We start from the raw sequence: 18,956 nt of genomic DNA, 5'->3' as shown, positions 1-18,956 counted from the left end.
ATTTTAGCTGCCCCCTTTCTGCTGTTTTCCCCCCAGCTCTACAATGTCTTTTTTAGTTCAAAGTTCAGGACTTTCAGATTGTGTTTCACAGACTAAAATCACATGGGCAAATATACAGGCTGGCTAGGAATGTTGTTCCGTGTTTATGGGCTGGTGGAGTGGGGCCAAGTTAAGACAGTGGAGTTACTTAAGACAGCAATCCTATTCACGTTTGGACAGAAAAAGTCATACAACGCCCAGCGTAAACTGGGATCTTTTCCTGTCTAAACATGCATAGGATTGCGCTCTAAGAGAATATAGCACAGTGGCTATAAAAAAGAAAAAAGTCAAAGATGTTTTTTTAAAAATCAGAAAAGGTGGGTTTTCAAAAAATGTAATAGCTTTTTAAAATGTAAATACTATGTTTCTCTTAATAACTAGGATAGCAATAAATAATCTGAATATACAAATATTAGCCATACACTTACTCTCTAAACTGAATCAAAACCTCTGCCAGATACACGGAGGCCACTTCTACACCTTCCTTTTTTCCAGAGATTGTCCTGGGATCATCCCTGTGCATGCAAGTGACACACAGGGGATCCCAGGAGCAGGCAAGGATGATCCCTCCATTTTCCTGGGATAATCCTTAGGTGTAGAAAGGGCCAATGTTAAAGGAAGCTTTTCTATGGAAAAGAACCAATCTGATCATTTCTCAACTATGGATATTTACACTCTCTACATAGTCATGTCCTTTTTATTTAATAAAATTATCTGTACTAGTCTGTCTAATAACCATCAAACCATGCTTTAGCCTATCAATAATCATATCACGGGCATTTCATTTTTAATGAATACATTAAAATACATTGGCAATATATAGGCAATGGCGATATGTACGACACAGCACTCTGTTACAAGGTAGCTTCTGTGAGCAGTACTGACTCCATTTTGAAGCGACCCAAAACCCCGCCTACAGACTGAGAGCATTCACAGAAGGCCTAGGTCAAGTAACCATTTCCTGATAGACCTCTTCAAATGCATTCCCCAGAGACAAAGGTAGGGGTAAAACTAAGCAGAATATGAATGCTGGATGGCAAGAGTTTTACCTGGTTATACACATGCTAATGTAGCCCTGTTGCTGAACTCCAGGCTGCATCAAGTACAGCCATCATCCCAAATCACCCTCTTTTGTTCCCATAGCAAGTAGATCTTTAGATTAGATCACACTCAAAAAAAAACCTCAAGTTAGGGGGAAGAAAGCTCTCTCTGTCTCTTAAACCAGAAACACAGGGCATACTACAGATGCCAACTTGCAAGAGCAAGCGGCCATGAGTGAGTGCTTTGCCTGGCTGTATTCTTTTCCTCTTCACTTAAGACCAAGAGTTGCAACTCTCCCCAGTTCTGGTGTACAGGAAAGGGCTGCAGCCCAAGGAAAGGTATACTGCCTTTAAAGATTCCCTCTACTCTTTCCCCTGTTGTCTATGTGTGTGTGTATGCTCTTAAGTCTCAAAAAGTCTATTTTTCAGTCTTGAAACTGCTTCTAAGCCTCTACTTGCTCAGCTAATTTCCCCAAAACTAGCTTGTGCCTTTGTATTTGTTTCATCCTCAATAAATGTGCCATTGTGGCGTTATCCCCTTCAGTGCTGTAAATTTCTTGAGAAAGAATCGCCTTACTTAGTCACAGACGCTCTACTGCCAATGTCAAAAGATTCTTTATAAGTAGGTGTAAGTCTCATTAGAACATGTGCAAGTTTGTATATGGGTCTAATGAGAGCACATCACGTAACAACTCTAAAACAAAAGGAATGACCAATGATAGTGCATCAAGTTGCCATTTATAAAACGAGCTAGAGCCAATCAGAAACAGGCCAAAACTCAGTGAGGGAAGAAAAGATTATGTATTCAACAGCCAATTAATAAACATCATGGTTTGTTTCATCTCATCCTTTCAGCTGGTCAATCAACATTGCCTCCTTAATCTTTCTCCTTTAGAGGCTCTGATATTTTCCCCCCTCCTCCTCCTCCTCCTCCCTCCCAATCCCCTTTCCTTTTGTGTCATGTCTTTTAGATTGTAAGCCTGTGGGCAGGGACTGTCAAGAAATACTTTTGTAAGCTGCTGTGAGAGCCTTTTTTGGCTGAATGGCGGCATAAAAATCCTTAAATAAATAAATAAATATCAACTGCTAAGCACAGAGATCTTCACTGAGGTTGCTCTGCCAGCATGTTTCTCCCTCATATGAAGGGACCAGGGTCTAGCTCATTTTATTTCTGTTGTCTACATTGTTTTTGTGAGGGCAAGACTGAGTCAAGACAGAGTGAATCCACACTGGAAAGGAAAAAAAAAAAGACAAAATTGTGCAGTGTTCAGTCCTGTATTCCCATACTTAGGCTGCAACCCTATAACTGCTTGCCTGGGATTAAGCCCCATTGAACTCAATGGAACTGTTAACCTCAAATTATCGTGGGCACTAATCATACAAAAGACCCTATGGCGGGGGGGGGGGGGGGTTAAGGCATTCCCTCTATGGCTAAAAGAGAAAAGCATGCAGAACATATACAGTGAGAAAAAGATATACAAAGCCTGCTTCTTCATAAAAATGAAACAGTATAAATAATACTCTATTTGGCTATAAATTAACATGGTTTAGTGGTCAGATATGAACCATTATTCAGGAAACATATGAAAAGGTGTCAATGTGGAATTTGATTAATATCAGTGTTCCTGCTGAGTTAAGTCAGTGATTTAAATCCATCCACCCTATAACGTGTGAAGCAGTGTGGCCCAATGGATAGGACTGTTAAATATGAACCCAGGTCCAAGGCTAAGGTCAACCATGAATTCATCAGGGAAGGCTTGCATCATTAGTATTTTTAATTGGGATATGGGGTGAATACTTGCACAACACAGGCACCCTGTAGTATTTCTACTTATCACAGAAGTGTTTGTGAAAAGGAAGTGGTAATTGGAATAGTTATTCCACCTACCCAACATCCGCTTGAAATTTCAAAATGAACAAAGCACTGTTATTAGTCACTTCCTGCTCACAGAATGTTGCTGCCCACAAGTGGGTTAAAGTGACAACTGTTCCATCCTAGAGGAGCAAATTGCTATTCTACAGAGGTTACACCAGATACTACAACATCAGTGCTCCCTTTCACACACTGAGTAGGCATAAGCCACTCATGGTAGACAGAAAGCAGATTAGAATCTACTGGTAGATATCTGGCTAATTGGCAATAGATCAGCAAGACTTCCTGATTCCCAATTGTCTAACAACTGTCTAATTCCCATCAACCCCAATCAGCATGGTTAATTGTCATGGATGATGGAAGGCATAGTTCAAAACATCTAAAGGTTAAGGAAAGCTGAAACCATGGTTTAGATGACCATCTAAACTGGGTGACATATATTTATATATAGGGCAGTATCCAACATTGCCGTCTGCTTATGCTATTGACATACCACTAACATAAAAGACCTCTAGCGGCATGCCAATAGCATAAACTGGTGCAATGGCTTTCTACGGAAAACCCATTGCATCTACTTTCATTGCTGCCATACCACATTTTCAAAATAAGCGGTGCATAAATCTAAAGTTTCTCTCTCACTCCCCTCTATTTAGACTATTGAGGTAGACATTCATAGAATGTCAAGATATGAAAGACTGACAATCTCAGGAAAGGATTCCAGAACACTGAACCATTGTTTCCAAACAACAAAGCAGAGTGCTACTTTAGCACTTGTAACACAGAACAAATACAGCAGAAACAGACTTATACACATTTGTTTCAACAGGTCAAGCTCCGTCTCCCCCCACAAAACACATGTTAAAACAAACTCAGAAAAAGTACATTTCCAGATAATTTTGGCTTTGCAATGGTCTTGTAAGGCAAAACTTCATCCAAATTTCCTTTTTAATAGGAAAAATGAATTACACAGTAGTGTTTCAGCTTAGCCAATAAGATAACACTGTTCAGTAAACAAAAAGTGAGCACAAAGATGGTGGGAAATGTCTGGATCAGAGCTTTTGAGTTCTCTTTTACCCTGTTCTGAAGGCTTTCATGCGGCCGTACATCACTGACAGATTGTATGAAGCGTCTAATGTTCTAAGCAGAACAGATGGATATTTTAATTGCATAGAGAGCTCCGAGGTATATCAATGCCACTATCACCAAGAGGGGAGTTGTTACAAAATTTCAAGTAATAGTGTCCAATGATGAAAGGCAAAAGAATCATCAACCAAGCAGACTGCCTTGCAGCTCTTAACAGATATGACTAACAGCCCAAGCAAAGTGAAACTGGACAAAACTGGACAGAAAGAACAGAACTCAACCCATTTTCTCTCAGAGTATTGTATTCATTAATGGCTGCAATCATGACCATGTGCCTTAAGAAGTAAGTCCAAGGAGTTCAACAGAAGTTCTTTTGAAGACAATCCAATAAAAAAGTGACATCACCTCTAAATCAAATTACTTTCAGTTTTAGGCCCTTATTCTTCTCCAGCTAGTTTTAAGCTGATCCAGTGTTAACATATAAACATTAAATGACATGGATCCCAAATAACTGAAAGAGCACCTCCTGCCCTATAGAAGAGCCTGGGTGCTATGATCAGCAGAAGAGTCCCCATTATCAGTATCGCCACCCTCAGAAGTTTATGGGGCAGTGGAGCATGAAAGGGTCTTCACTGTGGTGGCCCCAAGGTTGTGGAATTCCCTCTCCTCTGGGGTGCATCTGGCACTTTCATCATATGCATTTCACTAGCAAATCAAGATGCACCTTTTACTCAGGCCTTTGGAAATGGAAGACTGATAAGAGGTTATGCTGCTTTGCCCCTGGAATGAAGCCATCTTTTGGATTGAGTTTTTAAATCACATTTCAAACTCTTTTACATTTTTTTATTAATAGGTGTGTACCCTAGAGCTGTAGAGTGAAAAGTAGGCCATAAATGTAAGGAAATAAATATATAAAACCGACCAGCAGATAGGAATGGGGAGGGGATTGCCAACTGATCCGAAAAACAGCCTGTTCTGAGCCGGTGCTTAGTCTGCAGAAGTGAATGGGTGCTTTTCATAGCATGGTGATAAAACATTGGGAGAACATAGGCAACCATTTGCCAGGAGAATTTATCAGAGTTTGCATTTATCCACATGATGAGACAATCATTTACCCACACATCTGCATCTGATCAGAAATTTGGGAAAGTAGTATAATTCCACTTCCAGGCTATGTAACTACATGCACAGCTTGACTTGGTAAAATCATCATCTGAATTCATCCACTGCATATCAAATTGCTGTTAAAAAGACACAGCTATAGAAGAGGTTTCAAAGTAAGATAGATCCTTCTCGGGCGGGGGGGGGGGGTTAGTAACAATAATATAGGGACCAATTGAAGAGTTAGCAAGCCTCATTATGCCTAATGGTCATATTGCACCAAACATATGAGAGATCATATCTTAACTAATGCGGTCATGTCTTAGAGGCTTGGATTTCCAAGTCAAGAAGCATAAGAGCGAAGGCTGATTCTATCGAGCACTATAGATTTCAGGAAGGCTGCTTTTAAGAAATGTGGATGCCATGAAGTGATCAGATAAAAGCTAAAGACAATGTGCAACTGGCACTGGAGACTTCAGCACACAGGCAAACTTACAGAAGAGCAATCCACGTTTCCAAGGACAACACTGGTTCCCAGTTAATTACACAAGACAAATTGTTATAGTCAAGATCATTCAAATATCAACTAAGATACCCCAAAGCCCTGTAACAGATAAATCCTCATTTCAGATGAAACATTATTTGGCAAACGCCTACGTTATTCTGAAATCTCTAGTAAGTTGTGACAGCAAAACACTCATTTTCAGCTTTTGCTCACTGTGATCTCTCGTTTGTCTCCATTTATTAAATTTTAAGAGGTATTAAGACTGTTGGGAGAAATTAAATGTTCTACAAGTTTATAATTTGAGTTCAAAAAGGAAGATGTAAGGCGAGATTAAAAAAAGATATTTAAACTGTCATATAAAATTTATAAATTCATTTCTAAAAATGTATTTGTAATGGTTATTTGGGAGAGATGAAAAGGTTACCACTAACTGAGGCCTACTGTTGGCAACCTCCCAACAGCCAGTAAAGTTGTCACTGTCGTTACCAAAGAAGCCGTTCTGACATTAATGGTTTACAATTAAGATTTGCCAGCTTATATATCAGACAGGAGGATTCAAAGATCAAGTTTTGATAGTTCATTTACAAATATTCTATTGGCTGTCATTGACCGAGTTGTCGAACCATTTTGGGTCAGAATTGCCCCTCCCAGGCCAGATGACATCAAGGGGCAGAGACCCAACTATGATGGTACTCCTGATATTATTGGATCCCTGGCTGAAGTGCAGGCCGTGGCGCCTTATTGTGGAGCCTGCTTTGTTCCCTCAGGCTTTTTCCAGTCAGAGCACTCCTCCAGCTGACACCTCAGTGAGGAAGCCACTTTGTTCCACCTGGGCTTTCCCCAGCTAGGGAAAGGCCAGGCAAAGTGAAGCCCGGTGAAGTGCTAGCTTCATTGCAGGGAAAGCAACAGAGTGCTGAAGAAGATGTAGCCATCTTCACTCCTTTATTGCCTTCCCTATGCAGGGAAGGCAACAGAGGAGCAAAAGGTCTCCTGCCCCCTCTCCCTGAGGCAGGGCTTTAGGAAAGGATCTTGTCTGAGGCGCCACGGGCTAGGTAAGCCATTTTGCTAGGCCAAATTTGGCCTCTGTGCCAGAGGTTTCCCATCCCTGGCTTATGAAGGGCAAATATTGAGGAATTGCAAGTTATTGGTCGGAGAGACCGGAGTGAAACTGCATGTACAGCGAAGTTCCAAAGTTTCAGTGATCAGCTGGAACAGTTTAAATCTGGTGGTCAACACCGACCACATCCAAAAAAGGAGAGTCTAAGAAGGGGCAGAAGATTAGCTGAGACTCCAGAGGTGGTTCTTCAGGATAGTTTCTGGGCATAATGATAGCAGAAGGTAGCTGGTTTCACGAAACAGGACGAGAACACAAATGGGACCTCTTCTTGGCTGCACTCTGACCCTCAAGTAACAAGAAGGAAGACCTCAGGAGTCCAGAAAAAGTACACCAACCACAAGGAGGTCAGTGTCCATTGTGAGGGACAGCTGAGGGACTATGTTCAACCCAGCATCCTTTCAGTGAAACTAAGGACAGAGGGAGAACTACAAGTCTTGTCCTCTGTGTTATTCTAGGGGAGCTAAGTGGGGTGGAGTTAAGAATCACTGGCCTACAATTTTGTTAGTGATGTGAACTAATTTTTAAAATAATTTCTAAAATCATTCTTTGTTCATCCCATGCCAAAGGCCTAAAAAGCTCACTACTATCATACCAATCGTGTATTAGGAGGAAGGGTTTGCTGAAGTTTTATGATGACTGTGTGTGTCATGTAAAAGATTAACTCCCTATAGAAAGTGAGGAAGGACTGTTAGCTACATCCCCCATCAGTGTGTGTGTGTGTGTGTGTGTGTGTGAAACACCCAGAGAGCTTTGGCTATTGGGTGGTCTAGAAATAAAATAAAACTAAAATAAGTAAGTAAATAAATTGGCAGGATAGAAACCCACTGACAGGCAAAATGATTACCACATTTGCTATCGTGGTGGTCAGATTTAAGAAATCTATTTCTCAATTTTTCCCCATTTACTTGGTAGCAATGGGGTACCAAATGGCCAATTTTTCACAGCCACTCTTTAAGTTTCTGGATTATTCTGCTAAACCTGAACTACTCTGTCTCCCAGCTCCAGAATCAGGCTTCTAACTGAACTACGAATTCCTATCAAGTACCATTACGTACATAAAAATAATCCAGCCACAATACTGGTGAAAAGGTCATTATGGTTAAGTTAAAACTACAATATTTTGAAGATTGTGGAAAGGTGAAGACCTGAAGTAAAATTCCCAGACACACTAATGTACTGATCACCATGTACTCTGAAGACGCCCTATTAAATGCTACCTTATTAGTGTTCAGGGTCTATCTATTCCACTGTCTGACCTAGAAACACATCATTCTTAAGCTATTCACTGCTCATCCATTCTCTCCCCAAACTCAAAGCTTTCACTACCTAATGAAGCATAAGGAACAGAATTTAACCTTATTCTCCTTGAAACCAATGAGGGCCCTTTCGAAGAAGCATCAGACCAGATCAAGTTTGTTTATTTGTATATAGTCATCATACTAACACAAAACAAACAGCTAACAAATATACTAGATATCAATACAAAGCTAACACATTTACATAAAGTTAACACAAACCCAGGTCATACAGAATAAGCTTTAAATACTGGGTCTCTAGCTTAAAATAAGTAATGTTTATGCAAACCTATATAACATTATATATAAAGTCACTCATGAACTTCCTATCAAGAAGCAGAGCATCAGAGATTTTGAGCGAAATGTCTTTCATGCAGGTAACTCCTTCAACTTTACAAACACAGCTTTAGAGCCAGAATACAACACTTTCGCATGCTATTGCTGTCGCCTGTGAAGAGTCAAATACTTGCACACTGCAGACAGAAAGGAGAGGACAGCAGAAACATACTTTTTGACTTCGCAAAGGTGGTGTGTCAAACAGAGAACAAATGCCTCAAGACGAGGAGTCTGATATCACAGGTAAGTGCTCATTCTACACCATCAAGTGGATTTGACATTTATTGTAACAGACTTCCATAGTGTTAAAAAATGGGATGCTACTAGTAACTTTGTGCACTCAACACTGAAGTTGATGAGCCCATTCTGGAAGGCTGCCTACTACCTCAGCATTAACAGTGAAGGATGGAGAGGGAGTGAAAGCAGCAGCAGCATCTAGCAATTTTGCCCACCAGCTAGCAGACAGACTGAGATGAGCAGGTAACCTTTTTATTCTGTCAACTACCTCAGGGCTCAATGCTAGACTCCAAACCAGGCATGGTCACCACTTCTCTCTTTCTGCCACCCCCTCACCCCCCCATGCCCCATTTCCTCTCTATTCATTGGGCTACTGAAGGGAAGGATGTGATGCTTCACTGTTTTATGCTATTTATCTGTGATGTAAATGCTGTTTGGACTTTGTATGGTAAGGCTAGTAAGTGGTTAATTCTGTTGGGAGGGAGAGTGAGCGAATAGAAAGTTGGAGTGAATGCTGATTGGCTGTTGCCTTCAAGTGTGTGAAGGGAATGACAGTTAGTTGGTAGTTAGTAGTTGGGAGGGAGAAAGCGTTGGGGTTAGTGTGCTGAAGAGGTTAGATCAGTGTAGGGTCTGTGTTTTATTGTTGTGGGAATAAGAGGGAAAAGGAGTTAGATTTGACTTCAGAGGGTAGAGTAGGCAAGGACACATGACAACTGCATTATAACAACCAAGTACTGAAACAAATGAAACCACAAAATTGATAAAATGCATGAACTTACTTCTTGTTAAATAAAAGATATTTTGTTTCACACTGGATTGGATTCTTTAACTACCTGAGATAAGGTACTGAGTTATATGGTAGCAGCGGTAAAGAAAAAGGATGAATAAAAAGGAGCACAGAGTGCCAAGCTGATTGCTGTGGGACCATGAAGGGTCAGAGAATCACATAACCAGTGGGAGAGTAAAAGGGTGATGCCCAGAGGTGGTAACAGAAAGGAAAAATAATCCACTGAGTGGGCAGCCGTATACCCACTGCATTCACGGTTAGGATTCTTTAAAGAGAAAGGTAAAAAGGAGTCTGAGGCCTTAGCTAGACCAGGCTAGATCCGTCCACATGACACACAGGGGATCCCGGGATCAGGGAGGGATCATCCCTCCCTTGCCCCAGGATATAGCTCTCCCGTTTGGGCTGAGCCTGGCGGGCGCAATGCCTCTCTTCCTGAGGTTGTCGTGCCTTACGTGTAAATGGGGGAGAGATCTCACGTTAATCCCAACACAAGATCTCCCCTCCTCTGTCCCGGAACAAAAGGTAGGTCTAGCTAAGGCCTGAGGTGAGGGAGTCCTGACAAAGACAAAATATTCTTGTCAGAGATCTGAGCTGATTGCTTGTGGAGGACTTTTGTAATGTGATTCTCTGATTCCTGCATTGAGCAGAGGGTTGGACTTGATGGCCTTATAGCGCCCTTTTAAATCTACTATTCTATGATTCTATGATAATTAGACAACGGTTGCATAAAATTAGGCCAAGGACCACCAGTTGCCTGCCTTGCACTAGGCAGTAGGGTTGAAGACAGTAGCGTTGAAGGTCTTTTAGCCCGAGGAGAAATTTATTTTTAGAGAAGCTCTGGGGGGGGGAGGGGGCATATTTCAGTGTTGGGCAGGGTCAAACACAAAGGGGACAGATCCATAAATGCCCTTATATTTCAGCCTAAGATTCTTACTGCCAGTCACTAAGCCTTGGGAGATGCATTTCAACCTTTAGAAGGGGGAGAACATTGCACAAAAACAAGGAAACCAAAGGTTGGACAGAAAGAGGCAAGAGGGGATCCCTGGAGGGCCAGAATGGGTCCTCAGGCAGTCCAGATTTGGCCCCCAGGTCTGAGACTTTGTACCGCTGCCATAAGGGCTATACATGAAGTCACTTAAGAACATAAGAAGAGCCATACTGGATCACCCCAATGGTCCATCTAGTCCAGCACTCCGTTCACACAATGGTCAACTCACTGTTGACCAGGGACTCACAAGCAGGACACAGTGCAACAGCACCCTACTGCCCATGTTCCCCAGAAACTGGTGTATATAGACTTACTGCCTCTGATACTGGAGGTAGCACATAGCCATCAGAACTAGTTGCTATTGCTAGGCTCCCTCAGAAATTTATCCAACCCCCTTTTAAAGCCATCCAAATTAGTAGCCATCACTACATCTTGTGGCAGTGAATTCCATAGTTTAACTTGTGCAATGTAAAGCTGTTTACTGCTAGTTTCATTGAAAAACCTATTTGCATGAGGATTAAGCTAAAGAGAAAGAGAGGTCGGAGCAATTCAGAAATCAAGCCTGCCACGTAAGAGAGAATGACTGAAAGCATGCACCTATTTAAGTCATCATTCATTCTGACTAAAATAGGACATTGTCAGACTATATAGCCTTTTCATGACACAAAAACATCCCTAGAATTAAGTCAGGTCATCCTGAAAAATAAAGAATTTCAAAGTGGGGGTGGGGGAGAAATCTGAATTGCTCATTTTGCGTAAAGCTAGACAGCTATAGCTGAACAAGCAGTTCAAAGTTGAATGACATCTATAAGTCATGATATGTATTACATGGTTGGTGGTTATAAATAGATTTTGCAGTGGAAAGTTCATCTTTGATGAGTCCTTTTCTTCCTAAAACATTATAATAAAGGTTACACAAGTCTCTAGGTTAACATGTGCGCGCACACCTCTTTGATTCTAAAAACAAAACAGTTCATTCTGCATTAAAAACAGGACTAAGACTCAGGAATAAAACAGTAAATATCTTTATAACTCTTTTAATACTTGTAAGTACCCAATTTGAATAATGAGATCTCAGTTAATGGGAATGGACAGTTCTTCCAAACTGGCACCTCATTCAGAGACTGCTTAGAGAGGTCTTTTGAGATGGCAAGTGATAAATAAATTATAATAATAACAGAAGAAGACAGCTCCAACAGAGCAAGAAGAATACTAATATTCCTTAATAGAGAGTCACTAGGAGAGCAATCTTACGGTCCCTAGATAGTGTCTGGGGGACATTGGATGTTTTGGATTCCTGGATCGGAGAGGGAAGGGGCGTTTCAGAGTGAGGGGACTGAGGATCTGTAAAAAACCTCCAATACAACCCAACAGTTAACCCATGGTGTGTTGCTGGGTTAACTGTTCAGTCCCTTAGCCCTCAAACAATCCAGTTGTCTGGGTCTGTACATCACACTCACAACTTGCAATCAGGCTGACCGGAGGTTGTTAAGAGAAAACAGAAGCACTTCACATGCAACATGCATCTCAGCAAATTGTGGGTTAATTAACTCAAGATCTGCTGCCATAACAAGCAAATTGTCCCTTATTCTGGTGAATTACCTCTAGCCACAGCTTTTAAACTTATGCTTGCAGCTACCTAAAGGCAAACAGCTCTCTGCAGTTATTCTTTGGCAGAGTAAGCAAGAGGGTAAAAATACTTATTAAACAAAATTTCCCATGTGCGCTTAAGTCCATAGGATGCAGCTATTTTAAGCAAGTTTTAAATGGGCCAGTGAAATCCACACTTGGGAGCATCACAACCACATACTAACAGAGTTAGATTGAAAGGAGAATGTGGTTTCTGAAGCTTCAGTACTTGGGTATAGGGAATTTTGGTAGTTACAGCTACTGAACTCCCCACTGTTGTGCTACTATTAAAGAGGTACAGGAGTCTGATGCATGTTTGCATCAGCAACCCCTACCTATAGCCAAAATTCTTTCATCTGCAAGCTATATGATGCCCGTATGTGCACTAAATTGAACAGAAGCAACTGAGGTAATTATTTTATTTGTTATCTCTCTAGAAGGCAAAGGATTTTATGTACTGGACAAAAAAAAAATCATATTCATAATTCAACTATGCAATAGCTACTAATCAGCTGAAAAAGCCTACAAATTCAAGCAACTGCTAAGTTTCACACCATGTGGAGTAGTCTTGCTAGGTGAGGATTACTTGGGATCACAGCATATCCCAATAGATATACAGGCATAGCTTATAACAATAGATATTTCTCACAAGAAGCTCAAGGAGGCATACAAAGTTTTCCCCCACCCCCACATACATACATATATATATATATATATATATATATACACACACACCTTTTTTTTCTCCTCAGAACAACCATGTAAGTTAGGTTATGATGAGAGACTGGCATGAGGTACTAATAATGGCGGTCAAAAGCATTATCTAGTCTAACACTAACCACTATGCCACACTGTCCATCATTACCGATTACTTCAAAGGGTCCTCTAACAGATAGTGAAAGAATGCCTCAATACTTGTAGCTGCTTATAGGACAGAAAGCAGTATACAAGAGAAAGCCATTGAGATTTCAGATATGAAGATCTTATCAGTTGCATATGAATACACATGCAAGATGAGATTTGGAACCCTGGCTTCCTGTTCTACAACTCTCTGCAATCTATGTAAAGACCAGAAGTGGGCAAGTTTATGGCCTTCCAGATATGTTGGCCAACAACTCCAATCAGCCCTAGCCAGCACAGCCAATGGTGATGGATAATGGGAGGTGTAACTGCTGGAGGGCCACAAGCTGCCTTATTATTAAGACAAAACCCAATTCTTTAAAGGAAGCTTATTAAAAGGAGAATTTCCAAGGAGCATACAGTGCAGCCACAGTCTGGATTCACCTATCAGCCCACCTGGAAGTGGGACTGAAAAAAACAGGGGAGATGATCAGGAACCCAACAGGTTCTCAATACAAATAAAAGGCTGGTGGGCTTGATTCACCTCTGTGGATGTCAACATTCCAAAGTAGTTCAATAAATCAAAGCACATGCTTTTGTCAGAAGAAGCTTGGCTTGCTCAGAGGTGTAGGTTTTGCCTTTCACATTTTGCACAGTATAGCCAGTTTAACCCCAGATCTACTGAGCCTTAACAGGAGGAAGATCAATTATGCTACAGCACAGTTTCTCCTTCTCCTATACAAAGAGTCATTTAGAGCATGATTCACATTCCTATGTGCAATTTTCAGACAGTTAAGGACACCCCTATAACAGTCATACACATGAACCTAACACTGTCATCACCTACAAAGTCTTGCAGCACCTTAACAGCTAACAAAATTATTCTGGCATATGTTTTTGTGAACTAAGGTTCACTTGGGTACTCTTGTGTTAATTGTTACACAGATCTACCCTATTCAGTCACACTCACAGACTAAAACCCTGTCTCTGGTCCTTATTAAGGAGGCAACCTTAACTGCACATAACTGTAAAGTCCAACCATCTCAGTAGAATGCGCTCATGCAATTATGGTGGAACTGTACACACAACCTCAGGTTAGCCCGAGGACTTGCACTCAGGCAGTGAAGGGGTTGTGAGTGCATGTTTTGAGTGTCTTGTTCATTTGATGAGACCTCTATGACATATTAACCTATTTAGGAGCTCCTTACCATCTGCCACTCAGCGGGGGGGGGGGGGGGGGAGGGGGTTAAAGAAACACAAGCCCAGGAGTGCCTGGGCTGACTTCTGGACTTTGGCCTTAGATTTCTAAGCCCATCCATTTACAAAAGATAGGTAGTCATACATTATATACAGTAAGGCTCTGTGGCCTGGTTCAGACAACATGCTAAGGTCAATACTAGGGTGACCATATGAAAAGGAGGACAGGGCTCTTGTATCTTTAACAGTTGTATTGAAAAGGGAATTTCAGCAGGTGTCATTTTTATACATGGAGAACCTGGTGAAATTCCCTCTTCATCACAACAGTTAAAGCTGCAGGAGCTATACTAGAGTGACCAGATTTAAAAGAGGGCAGGGCACCTGCAGCTTTAACTGTTGTGATGAAGAGGAAATTTCACCAGGTTCCCCAAATATACAAATGACACCTGCTGAAATTCCCTTTTCTATGCAACTGTTAAAGATACAGGAGCCCTGTCCTCCTTTTCATTTGGTCACCCTAGTCAATACATTCTGTTAAACATTTTGTGTTTAAGCAGCATGATTTAGCGTGTTGTCTGAACCAGGCCAGTAATTTCAGACAAATCTAAGGCTTAGTTTGTCCATGTGTATGTACTTTTGCCCTGTACAAGCAACATGTATGACAAACTGGGAATAAGCCATTTTTGTAATGAGGGAACAAAAAACCCTTCTTTCCACCTACAAGTCTCCCCTATGTATTTTGGCCAGAGGAGAAAGCCACATACAACTTGAAAGATGACTAGCTCATTCCAGCGCAGGTGGCCAGAGAAACAGGTATCAATTAAAAAACACAATGAAGGGATTTAGGTCTGATCTTTTAAGACCAACAAAGCAACCTCACAAGTAAAGCTCACCTGCTACACCTAAAGGGGGGGGGCGGTGTTGTGTTTGTAAAGTAGTTCCATACAATGGTATCTCAATCCTAACCACATTTACACAGAAGCAAGTCCACCCCTACCCCAATTCAAATGGAGTTCATCTTCTCCACTTATTGTAGCACAAGGAAAATCTCAGAGGAAAGACCTTCACACATTTGTTAAAGGTACCTGCACCCAAAAAAAGTCACCTGAAGAGCAAACAGGTTTCAATGTATAAAAGGTTATATTTTTAAAAAGATCTTCCCTAAGTAATCTTTAGAAAGAAAGAAAGCTACTATTACGTCTCCATGTTCCTTATCCAATTACAAACAGTCTGAAAAAGGAAGACAAAGGGATCAAAACCCAAACGTTTCTAACCTCTGTCTTGGAAAGCTTCCAAAGCTTGACAAAGCCAACACGGGGACAGGAGAATCCATCATGAGCATTTACCAGTGGTGTGCATCACAGAACGTGATTGCAGTCCTCTCCCAAAACTCCCACACACCCCGAAGCTTAACTTCTCGCTTCCCACATTGACACATTGCCTACACACACACACACTCATTCTCCATCGGGCTAATTATTCTGTAGTAAATGTTCAGACAGGGCAGCTGCAAGAGATCCGATTTAACTCCTCCTTTCCTCCACTCCTGTGCGTTAGACTGAGAGAGAAGTAACAACCCCACGAGCAGGCCGGCCGGCCGGTAACGGATTATTCACACGCCCCAGTGAACCCAACACACACACCTCCCATTCATTCTTCACCCACCTGCATAGAAGCGGATGAGGCAGCCCGTCTCCGAGTCCATGCCCTCCTCCTGCACCCGCCACAGGTCCCGGAAGCCCAGCTGGGAGAGGTAGTCGTTTTGGATCTGTAGGGGCTTCTCGTGCGCTTCCAGCCTGCGGGCGGTCTCCCCATGGAGTTGCACATATAAGGCCGCCGGCGGCTTCGGAAAGGCGGCTTCCCCGGACGGAGAGGAATCTCCCGCCAGCGCCTTGCCGTCGCCGGGGGACTCCCCCGAAGCTCTCCCCGCCCGCGTGTCCGCAGCGCGCACCGAGGGCAGGTCGCCCGGCCGCCGCCGCTGGCTCCTGCCAGGCCCCGATCCTTCCCCTTCTTCGTCCGCCGTGGCCGGCGGAGCCGGGTCCGCCTCCAAGTCCTCCGAAGAGGACGAGGAGCCGCCGCCGCCGCTGTAGGGATCCAGCCGGTCGGAGGCGCTCTCGGCGCTGGGGCTGAAGCTCTCGGTGTCGGAACCCCCCAGGAGGGATGGGCAAGAGAGCGGCGGGCCCGACAGGTAGAGCTCCGTGGGGGGCAGCGGCGGGAAGGCCCGTCCGGGGCTGCAATCGGAGGGCGAAAGGCTGGGCCGGCCCCCGGCCCGGCTGCTCTCCCCGCCGCTGAGCGCCAGGCGCCCGGGCCGGGGAAACGCCTCCCCGCCCCCCAAGCCGTTAGGGGTCCCTCGGCGGTTTCGCGGCCTTCTCCCGGCCGGGGCCGGGGTTAGACTGCCCGCCGGAGAAGCCGACGCTTCCATCGGGTCTTCTCTCCCGCCGGGGGCGGTTGACGGTTCTGCTGCCAAATCCTCGTCGTCGTCGTCCTCTTCTCCTTCATGGGGAAGGCGAGCCTCCGCTCCTGTCGCCGCTGCCTTCCCCAAGACCCGGACGGCGCTGCTCCCTCCTCCCCGGTGTCCGAGCTGCAGGAGCCGAGACGCCACCTCGGCCGCGGTGGTCTCCAGGGTGCAAAGCACCGGCAGCAGGTAGCAACCGCCGCCCCCGCCGCCCCGCTGTTGGTGGTGGTGATGGTGGTGGTGGTGGTAGTAGTAGACATGGACGCATCCCCGCTGGAGGTCCCGCCGCACCCAGTCTCGCTCGGGCGGCTGGAGCGGCTGGAGCTGCCGAGGCGGCTTGGGCAGCAGAAGCAACGTCTTCCGATCCAAGCTGCGGGTGCCCAGCGAGGCAGCCGCGGCGGCCGGAGCAGCCGGGGAGGAGGAGGAGGAAGACGGCGACGAGGAGGAGGCGGCGGCGGCGGCCGAGAGGTTCCTCTTCAGTCGTCCCCTCCGCAACAGCAGGGAGTTGGCGCCGCTGGGAACAGCCGCCGCCGGAGTCCCGTTGGCCGCCAGGGCGAGCGAAGCACCGCAGCCGGCTCCAGCAGCCACGGCCCCGCGCTTTCTTCGCCGCGGCTGTTGCTGGCCCCCGACTACACCCGCCGGTGCTACGACAGTGGCGGCTGTTCCTTTGCCGCCTTCCAGTGTGCTGGGTCCCCCTATGCCGCCGCTGCTTTCGGCGCCGGGGGCTGCCTGGCCCAAGTTGCCCGGCCGCTCCCCCTTGGCGACCATCGGGGCCGGCGGCGCTTCTCGGCTCCCATGCTGGGGTTGCTGCGCAGGTTCCATTGTAGAACGCCCGGACACGCCGCGTTCCGGAGGGGGGAGGGGGAGCGGGATTATGTAGCCATTGCGAACATTCCGTCGGTGTCTCCGCGTTCCATTCGGCTCAGCCCCGCCGCCGCACAGCTGCTGCTGCTGCTGCCGCCCTTGTCGCGAGCGCCATTAGGGACTGCGAGAGGGAGAGAGAGAATCAGTAGCCGCGGCCGGCCAGCAGCGCCACCGCCTCTTCCTCCTCCTTCTTCCCTCCCACCCAGCCTGGCCTCTCCTTCGGAGGCTCCTTATGAATATTAATTAAAGCAGGCCCCACTAAGGGGTGTAATCTCTCTCTCTTTTTTTCCTCTTGCTCGTTCCCTCCCTATATTAGCAACGCCATTCGGACGCCTTCTCAATATTCATGAGCGGTGACGCCATCCCTCGTGAGGTCGGGAAGGGCGGAGCTCCAGTGATAAACAAAACGTGACAATTTGCGCCCAAGATGAAGAAAAGTGGGAAGGAATCGAGCTCTGAAAGGGTGGCCGGGAAACGTAGTTCTCGGCTTCAGCCCTGCCCCGCAAGTTGCGAGAAGTGTAGACTACACTTCCCATAAACCATCACGCATACATTTACTGGGCGGGAGAGAAAGCGTTCGCTCCCTTCTTCGTTTTTTTCCTGCCGCCCAATCTCCCCCGCCCTTGCCGTTCCTAGTGCCTGTGTTGCAATTGCCCTTGACTCTTCTCCGTACCTGGACGCCCTTTACCTCTACGTATAATTGCATAGGATTTTGTGCGGGTTCGAACATCCGCACGTAACAGTCCAGAGAGGTTGTCAAGTAGGGACTCGTTTAATGGAAGCAAAGCGTAACTTCACAAAACGGCCTGAGGTTTATACTTCACAGCCGAAGCATTGAATGCACCGCAGAGGTCGAGGGAAGTTTGTTTCAGTTGTAAACAGACGTGAAATCCATCGGTGGTCCTACCTAGACTAGTCTCTTTGAAATGAATGGGACTTAAGTTAAGCTAATGGATGTGATTATTGGTTTTCATCAGCTTGCTAATATTTCTTCAGTGGCGAAGGGTCAGACAGGATTTTCAACAATAATTCACAAACTGTGTGTCAGGGCACACTACCACACTTTGGAAAATAAATTAAAACAACCCATCAGCCCAATTATGCTGGAGTCTGCCTGCCACATTCCTATGATTAACTTTTCTGGCTTTGTTTTCTCACTCCTCATGCATATATACCCTGTTATTGTTCACCTCTGTTATACCACAGGTGAGGAATCTGCAGTCCAAGGGCCATATGCAGACCTCAGCCAAGTTTTATGTGGACCCTGGCTGACTTTGGCTCCAGCCCTGGCCACACCCACTGTTGGAATGCAGAAGCTTTCAGGAACATAGGAAGCTGCCTTATAGTGAAACAGACCCTTGGTCCATCTAGCCCAGTATTGTCGACTCTGACTGGCAGCAGTTCTCCAGGGGTTCAGGCAGGATTTTTTCCAGCCCTATCTGCAGATGCTGGGGGTTGAACCTGGGACCCTCTGCATGTAAAGCATGTGCTCTACCAGTGAGCTATGGCCACTCTACATGGTTGCTGAACTCCCCCAGGATAACCATCCTGGGAATGCCCAGCACCAAAT

At 44.9% G+C, this 18,956-nt stretch overlaps 1 protein-coding gene across 1 annotated transcript in view; it reads right to left on the bottom strand.

Annotated features, from left to right (window-relative positions):
• The window catches only part of PHLPP1 (PH domain and leucine rich repeat protein phosphatase 1), a 188,752-nt gene extending 171,408 nt beyond the window's left edge, over positions 1-17,344 (bottom strand). Inside the window, exons 1-2 of the mRNA XM_063130009.1 lie at positions 16,532-17,344; positions 15,733-16,261 (exon numbers count right to left, since the gene is read on the bottom strand). Coding sequence (XP_062986079.1) covers positions 15,733-16,261; positions 16,532-17,344 — 1,342 coding nt within the window. The remainder of the gene's footprint in view (positions 1-15,732; positions 16,262-16,531) is intronic.
• Between the last annotated feature and the right edge of the window lie 1,612 nt (positions 17,345-18,956).

Source organism: Elgaria multicarinata, chromosome 7, assembly GCF_023053635.1.
Source record: "Elgaria multicarinata webbii isolate HBS135686 ecotype San Diego chromosome 7, rElgMul1.1.pri, whole genome shotgun sequence".
In the NCBI taxonomy this organism is placed as follows: Eukaryota; Metazoa; Chordata; class Lepidosauria; order Squamata; family Anguidae; genus Elgaria; species Elgaria multicarinata.
Note: the sequence above shows the minus strand (reverse complement) of the source record. Positions and strands in the feature narration are given on the sequence as shown.